General features: G+C 41.9%; 1 protein-coding gene across 5 annotated transcripts in view; it reads right to left on the reverse strand.

The window, feature by feature from the left end:
- The window catches only part of RAI14 (retinoic acid induced 14), a 149,783-nt gene that overhangs the window by 37,523 nt on the left and 103,482 nt on the right, over positions 1-8,778 (reverse strand). For all 5 annotated transcript variants that reach the window (XM_006156345.3, XM_006156348.3, XM_006156347.3 and 2 more), the window contains one exon: positions 5,560-5,648. In XM_006156345.3, coding sequence (XP_006156407.1) covers positions 5,560-5,648 — 89 coding nt within the window. The remainder of the gene's footprint in view (positions 1-5,559; positions 5,649-8,778) is intronic.

The following is an 8,778-nucleotide window of genomic DNA, read 5'->3' on the forward strand; positions in this document are numbered from 1 at the left end:
AAAAAAAAAAAAAAAAAATTATTTTATTTCATTTTATTTATTCATTCATTTATTTTAATTTGACCAGAGAGAGACAGACACACATAGAGAGAGAGAGGGAAAGTGAGAAAGCAAGCCACCAGGTCCAGGAGTTGGCATGTGGGAGTATCCAGCACCTTAACCACCAGGCCACCTGCTGGTCCCCAAAAAACCTTTGTTTTTATAACTTTGTTCAGTCAACAGGTTAAAAAACAGGGGAACCAGCAGTTAGCGTAATGGCTATGTCGCTGGACTCCCACGTAGTCGACCGCGGTTCGTGTCCCGGACCCGGTGGCTTAAAACTCACGCCGGGCGCGTGTGCGTGCGTGCCCAAGATCCCGAGAGGAGAATGGAGGAGAAGGGATTGCGGCGTGACCATCCCCCCTGGGGGGTGATTTCTCGCTTTCTGTCTCTATGTCTCTCTCTGTTTGTCTGGCGAGCGCACGCACCCTACAGTGAAAATCTTTCTCCCCCCCAAAAAAAAACAGGAAACCGGGCCAATTTGGTCATCCTATAGACTCTCCTTGCAGATAAGAATGAAGAAGTAAGTGAAATACATTTTGAGAGGAGGTTTTTCAGAAACTCTATAAAGCAGTATGATTTATAGTAACAGATCTCTGTACCATTCTCACTGGAACTTGGGATTGAAGATGATTGTACCCCAGTAAAAATGTGGCTATACACACACATGCACACACACACACACACACACACACACACACACATATATATATATATATATATGTATTTTGGGTGGAGAGCACACACACACACACACACACACATATATATGTTTTTTTGTTTTTTTTGCTATAGGGCAAGTGCGCTCGCCAGGAAGACAGAGAGAGATAGAGAGACAGAAAGTGAGAAATCACCTCCTGGGGGGATGGCCACACTGCAATCCCTTCTCCTCCATTCTCCTCTCAGGATTGCAATCCCTTCTCCTCCATTCTCCTCTCAGGATCTTGGGCACGCACGCACACGTGTCCGGCGTGAGTTTAATCCACCGGGTCTGGTATTCAAACCGCAGTCAGCTACATGGGAGTCCAGCAACATAGCCATTATGCCAACTGCTGGTCCCAAAAATGTGGCAATATTTAAGGAAGGTTCACTGAAAAAACATCCATAAAAGGAGAGTCATTCAATTAATCCCAAACCATCATGAAAATGGTTGTAGATTAATGATGACCACTAAAGCTCAGTGGCTAATGTTCTTGTCCTTTTTTTGTATTCAGATATGTTTTCTTTTCTTTTTTTGGAGAGGTTTTTTTGCTATAGGGTGTGTGCGCTCTCCAGAAAGACAGAGAGAGACAGAAAGTGAAAAATCACTCCTTGGGGAGATGGCTACGCTGCAATCCCGTCTCCTCCTTTCTCCTCTCAGGATCTTGGGCATGCATGTACACGTGCCCAGCGTGTTTAAACAACTGGATCCAGGACTCGAACTGCGGTTGACTACATGGGAGTCCAGCAACATAGCCATTATGCCAACTGCTATTTCCCAGATATGTTTTATTGAGAAGCAAAGTCAGGTGGACTTCATAGCCAACTTGAATAAGAAAGTCATGGGCTGTAAAAGCCACCATAACTTCTCGTTTGCTATGATAGAAGAAAGCTTGAGAATCCTAGATAGCACAACAGAAATTCCACAACATTTTTCCACGCAGCTTTTGTTTCTCTGTTCTCTCTGCATATTTTCAAGAAATCATGGGAAGAAGCTGGTGCCTTGCTCACAGCAAAGCAGAACAATAGAGCCTGAGGACAAAACTGCTGACCTCACTACTAAAAATGTTAGGAGGTGACTGGTGGCTCTGAGACACTGTCAACCCATGGGAGAGCTGGAAAATGTCTCGGGGCCACAAGGGCTTGGGTTTCACCCACTGCAATCAGTTCCACTGACCAGCCCTGAGAAGCATCCAGAATAGTTTTGCAGACCACGCCCCCCACTGGTGTTACTTCCTGGAGGACTGTGCTCTCTCAGCTCACAAGCAAGTGTGCTGGAGTCTCCTGCCTTGACCTGCATTTGATGGTAAACACAAATTCTACCCACATGGTGTTATATGGCCACAAAAAGCTATGCTTCAGTGGAGGAATCACACTGGTAGGCTAGTAAAGAAGAAAGCAGGATAGAGACTTTATTATATAATGTCATCTCAGCTATATGAAAAAATGCTAGAGAAAATCTGAAATGAAATAGCAAAATTGTGACCAAAAATTTTTTTTTTCTGGTAGGAGTAAAAGCACTGCCAAGTTATGTCTTCTTTATAATTTGTATTCCCTAAGTTTTTGACAATGAGCATATATTAAAGAAACTTATTTTTCCCTATACTAAAAAGAGATGACCCAACAAATGGCATGGTGGTTCAGGTGCTAGACTCCCACATGTATGACTGCCGTTCAAGTCCCAGACTTGACAGCTTGAAAATCACACTGGGTGCATATGTGTATAGGCAGAAAATCCCAAATAGAAAAGAGTAATAAGTACAGTTCATTAGGGGTACTTTAGACCATCATATTACACTATGAAAATAAAATTTAAGAACAAACAAAGTTGGGGACAGAAGATGGCATAATGGTTGTGTCACTAGACTCCCCCCATAGTAGACCATGGTTCAAGTGCCGGGGGCATATATATGTGTGCCCAAAATCTCAAGAGGAGAATGGAGGAGAAGGGATTGTGGCATGGCCATCCCCACTAGGATATGATTTCTCTCTGTCTCTCCAGCAAGCACATGTGCCTTTAAAAAATAAAAAAAAACCTCTCTCTACAGAAAGAAACAAACAAAAAAGAATAAACAAAGTAAGTGGGTCCTTAGATGAAAAATGACTTTAATTAGTGTAACATAAATTAATGTTTCCCTCAAGGTAGTTATTTAAGAAAATAATTCCTTCTTCTATTGGTATTGCCATTTCTCAAAATATTTCTGGAACTCTGTGAAACTGCTCAGGAAAATCATTCTGTTACTTCAATCACTTCCCTCAGCCACTCAATTTTTTAACCAAAAATGGTTTTTACCAGCTTGACATATCATCTACCTGATTTGACTTCAAGTAGTTCTTGGCTTATCATAAAATGAAAAAAAATAAATAAATAAAAACCACCAAAAAACAGCAAACAAAATAACTATTCAAAAGATAAAGATTCCCAACCCCTGAGATTATTTTTTTTGAAGTGCCAAAGACCTCGAAAACAATTTCAAAACCTAAGTTTCCAACCCTATTTTTAGTAATAAAAGCATTCTTACCATACCTGACTGACACCCTGAGATGACTACACTAAAGAGGCCAGTTCTAGGAGAAGGAAAGGGACCCATTATGGGCTAACAAAATGTCCAAAGACTATGGGGTTAGGCAAATTTTGTATTGCAGTAAAAGCCAACCAAAGCTGTTTAAAAGTCAAAGATTTTCAAGTGCAATAAAAAAATGAAAGCCATCTGGGACCAGCAGTTAGCGTAATGGCTATGTCGCTGGACTCCCATGTAGTCGACCGCGGTTCGAGTCCCGGACCCGGTGGCTTAAACTCACGCCGGGCGCGTGTGCGTACGTGCCCAAGATCCCGAGAGGAGAATGGAGGAGAAGGGATTGCGGCGTGGCCATCCCCCCTGGGGGGTGATTTCCTGCTTTCTATCTCTCTGTCTCTCTCTGTCTGTCTGGCGAGCGCACGCACCCTATAGCAAAAAACCTCTCACCAAAAAAAAAAAAAAAAAAGAAAGCCATCTATATTTGCTTTGTTTCTCTGGCGTAGCCAACAGGGAAAAATCCCAAGGGCTCTGGGCTCCTTCTTGCAGGAGAATGTCTACAAAAGACTACTACCTCTTCTGTCCTTTGCCTTGTTCATCATTTGTCAACACTGGCTTTATATAAATCACCAGGAGGGGGACCAGCAGTTGACCTAATGGCAATGTCACTGGGCTCCCATGTAGTCGACTGCAGTTCAAGTCCCGGACCCAGTGGCTTAAATTCACGCCAAGTGCGTGTGCGTGCGTGCCCAAGATCCTAAGAAAAGAATGGAGGAAAAGGGATTGCAGTGTGGCCATCCCCCTGGGGGGTGATTTATCACTTTCTGTCTCTCTGTCTCTCTTTCTGGAGAGCACACATGATCTATAGCAAAAAAACAAAACAAAACAAAAAAACTCTCCCAAATAAACAAACAAAATCACTAGGAGAACTTAAAAAATCTTAAAAACAAACAAACAAACAAAACAAAACAAAAAACAAACCGAACAGTTGACTGGCAACCAACAAACAGAGGAATCTAAATCTCCCAGGGTAGAACCTAAGTACAAATGTGTGAGTGTGTGAGGCTGGCTAGCCAGTGATGGTGATTAAGTTGGCTGGATCCCATCTGGACACTACATAGTTTGAGTCTCTAACCCGGGAGTTTGAAAAACATGCTGGGTGAATGTGCATATATGCTCGAAATCCTGAGAGGAAAATGGAGAAGAAAGGATTGCAGCATGCCATTCCCTTGGGGGTGGGGGTGGGTGATTTTTCACCTCTCTCTCTCTCTCTCTCTCTCTCTCTCTCTCTCCCCTAGCAAGTGCATGCCCTATAGCAAACTAAAAAAGTGGGTGAGGTATGTGTGTAACATCATTTATTTTCCCATCTCCTCCTCCTTTCCTTCAAGTTGTCAGGTGACTTGGATACACTGAAGGGCAGTAAGGGATGAAAGTCATGTGCATCTTGTCCAGATGAAGACCATGACTTTGGTCCATAGGACCTATCTCAGCTGGTTAATGAAATGAGCTCCTAAATCGCTTCACTTATCACTCTACACTATGATTCATTAAAGCAAACCTTGGGGACCAGCAGTTGGTGTAATGGCTATGTCGCTGGACTCCCATGTAGTCGACCGTGGTTCACGTCCTAGACCCGGTGGCTCAAAACTCACCCCAGGTGCGTGTGCATGTGTGCCCACAATCCTGAGAGTAAAATGGAGAAGGGATTGTGGTGTGGCCATCCACCCTGGGGGGTGATTTCTCGCTTTCTGTCTCTCTGACTTTGTCTGTCTGGTGAGTGCCCCCCCTATGGCAAAAAAAAGAAAAAAAAAAAAAAGCAAACCTTGGGGAATATTATTTGGTCCATACATACAATCTTAGAAAAGAATTTTTAAAAAAGAATTATTTATTTAATTTCACTTATTACTATTATTAATTTGCCATAGGGTACATACACACACTAGAGACAAAGAGAGACTGAGAGAAAGAAAGTGAGAAAACAAGCCACCAAGTCCAGGACTTGAATTGCAGTCGGCCATGCGGGAGTCCCGTGCCTCAACCACCATGCCACCTACTGGCCCCGTGAATTTTTAAAATGGGGAATAAGAAGCATACGGACCCCTGCTGACAAATTATGATAAAATGAAAAATAGTTGTAAAGGCACAAATGATGACACCATGCCAGAACCTAGTCACTAGAGGTGATTCATTTTCTTCTTTTGGCTTATCTGCAGACTCTACAATGTTCACAGTGAATATCTATCATCGTTATGATACCTACTTTTGTGTCGGACTGTTTTGACTTAAGAAATTAAAAACCACATACCAGTAGTATCTTGGGCTGTCACATCCACACCATGTGTAACCATGACCCTGAGGCATTCCACATGTCCTTTTGCAGCAGCAAGATGAAAACTGGAAAGAGAGAAACACAATATCCTTAAGATGCTACTCTTAAGAGGTCATCTCCAACACAGCTCTTTGCCTGTTCACGTATACTTTCTCTACCTCGAGCTCCACCAGCACCAACTGAGAAGGTATTATTATCATACTCATTTTAAACACGGGGAGCCAGAGGCTCAGTAAGGTCTGCTAATTTACTCATTAACACCTTTTGTTAAATGATAGAGCAGAAGCTTGGTCTTAGGTCTTCTAACCCAAAGACCAGACTAAAAAAATTATCATCCAGTCACATACAAGGGATATTCAAACATTCATGGAAATGCATATTATGAAAAAACTTAAGCATGCACCAGTCAAGTCATGCTTTAATTCCATTTTCCCAACTTCCAGAAGTCACCTAATATTTGTCTTCTTATGAAATAATAAGTCCCGACTAGATTCAGTGCATAAGTAGTAAGTCTTCATCAATTTTTTTCTGTTGTCCAGCACTTTCACCAAAGTTATCACTTTTGAATAATATACTTTTTTTTTTTTTTAGAGGTTTTTGCTATAGGGTGCGTGCGCTCGCCAGACAGACAGAGACAGAGAGATAGAAAGCGAGAAATCACCCCCAGGGGGAATGACCACGCCGCAATCCCTTCTCCATTCTCCTCTCGGGATCTTGGGCAAGCATGCACACGCACCCGGCGTGAGTTTAAGCCACAGGGTCCAGGACGCAACCCTCAGTCAACTACATGAGAGTCCAGCGACATAGCCATTACACTAACTGCTGGTTCCTGAATAATATACTTTATAAAGAAAAATCTGTCTAAATCAAACAATGATTGAGGTTCTTTAAAAACATCTATGTCAGGACCAGATGATGGCATAACGGTTGCATCACTGGACCCCCATGTAGTCCACCATTGTTAGAGTCCCGGACCCAGTGACTTGGTACTCGAGCTAGATACATGTGCATGCATGCCCATGATCCCATGAGAATGGAAAAGAAAGGACTGTGGTGTGGCCATCCCCGGGGGTGGGGGGGGGGGGTGATTTCTCAGTTTCTGTCTCTCTAGTGAGCACACACACACACCCTACAGCAAAATTTCTCTTTAAAAAATAAACAGAAACAAACAAACAAAAAAACAAAACTATATCTAGTGAGCACACACACACCCTATAGCAAAATTTCTCTTTAAAAAAATAAACAGAAACAAACAAAAAAACCCAAAACTATGTCAAATCTACCATTGCATTATAGCTGAATAATAGTTGAAGCACCATTTGTTGGGTGTCTAACATGCATCAAGCATCTTACTATGCACTGTCATACTTTATGCCTTTCATTCCCATAGCAGGCAGTTATGGTGAGTTCTATTAGTCTATTAGATAGAAAGTGTCTATGCTCAGGTGCAAATAGCATTAAGGAAAGCCTATAGTTTGGCTCCAGAATTCAATCACATTTAGGAATAGACACCATTTTTGCTATTTTTAGACTGGTCATTAAAAGAAGGAATACCAGTCAAATGCCACACCAGTCATCTCTGTAGGTCCTGGGATAAAGGGCACCTCTGCATGGCCCAATTCCACTGGGCCATTTGGCCCACAAGCCAAGATGGCTGCTAACTTTGGGAAGGTCTCTGCAGTGCAGGCCTTTCCTCTCAATCTTCTACTTCTGGAAAAGGATTAATGAACTCTGCAGTTTTGTCTCAGTTCTGTTTGTTTGTCTTTTAAGGTTTTTGCCATAGGGCACGTGAAATCCCTGGAGAGAGAGAAGGTTAGAAATCACCCCCCAGGGGGACGGCCATGCTACAATCCCCTCTATTCTTTTCTCAGGATTTTATACACACACACAAGTGCCTGGTGTGATTTTTAAGCTGCTAGGTCCAAGACTTGAACTGTTGTAGACCATGTGGGAGTCCAGAACCTTAACCACCATGCTACCTGCTGGCTCCTCAGTTCTGTTTTATCAGAGCAACATGATCAGTTGCCCTCACGATATATGAAGCTCCTTAGGGTCTGTACCTTTGAAGTAATGCCCATGCAATATTTTGTCTTTGAATAGGCTCTATCATCAAAGCCTAGGATCACCCTTGGCAAATTCAAGGACTAATATTCAGACCCAAGTTGGCCTGACTCCAGACCTCTACTCTTAATAACTAGGCTGACTGACAGGGGCAGATCATCAAATGGGGATATTTCAGTTTTGGTTAAAAGCCAGTCATTAACATAATTACCTGTGTGTTTTTAAGGTGACTAATCTTTCTCCAATATAAAGTGTGGGGACCAAGTTATTTCTAATGTTTCCTCCTGCTGTAATGTTCTATTTTAGTCCAGCTGGCTTTGATTACTTAACTATTTCTGTATTGGTGCAGCCATCTATGTTTACAGTCAAAACTGTGAATGATTTCACATTACAGTAATACTTTGATTGTATAGAATGATTTGGGAATGCGGTGAGTTGTTTAAATAGAATTCCTCATTAAATACAGCTTCACCAAAAAAACTTTCCTAAAAAGGCAGTATAAAATCACCTCCCTTTTCAGCATAGTTGGGATAGCTTAATGTTTTGTTTTATTTTGTTTTCATAGGGTGCATGTGCTTGCCAGAGAGACAGAGAGATAGAAAGTGAGAAATCACTCCTTGGGGCGATGGCCACACCACAGTACTATCTCCTCCACTCTCCCTTTGGGCACATGCACACATATACCCGGTGTGATTTTCAAGTCACCAGGTCTGGGGTTGAACTGTGTAATTGGCCATGTGGGATCCAGTTGCCTCAACCTCCATGCCATCTACTGGTCTTGGGGTAACTTAATTTTGTAAGTAAGGTTCTCCTTTCAGCAGTAAATCTTTTATTGTAACTCATCTTGCTGGGAGGTTTCTAAATTATCATTTTAATTATTATTATTCTAATTATTATTCCCCAGACTTAGTGACAGTATACAAGACCTAATTCCTTGCTCTTGAGGGTATAAAGTTACCACAAAGAGCTTTAGTTACTTAACTCTACTTTTAGGAATACTAATCAAAATGCCCCTACATTATTAACCCTAAAATTAATTAATATTTATCTTCTTTTCTTAATATCTATGTGTTTGTTTCCTTTCTATTTTTAATTTTTCAAAAGGGTGCATGCACTCACTAGAGAGAGAGAGGG

This window comes from Tupaia chinensis, unplaced genomic scaffold (assembly GCF_000334495.1).
Source record: "Tupaia chinensis unplaced genomic scaffold, TupChi_1.0 Scaffold000489_1, whole genome shotgun sequence".
NCBI classification, from domain to species: domain Eukaryota; kingdom Metazoa; phylum Chordata; class Mammalia; order Scandentia; family Tupaiidae; genus Tupaia; species Tupaia belangeri.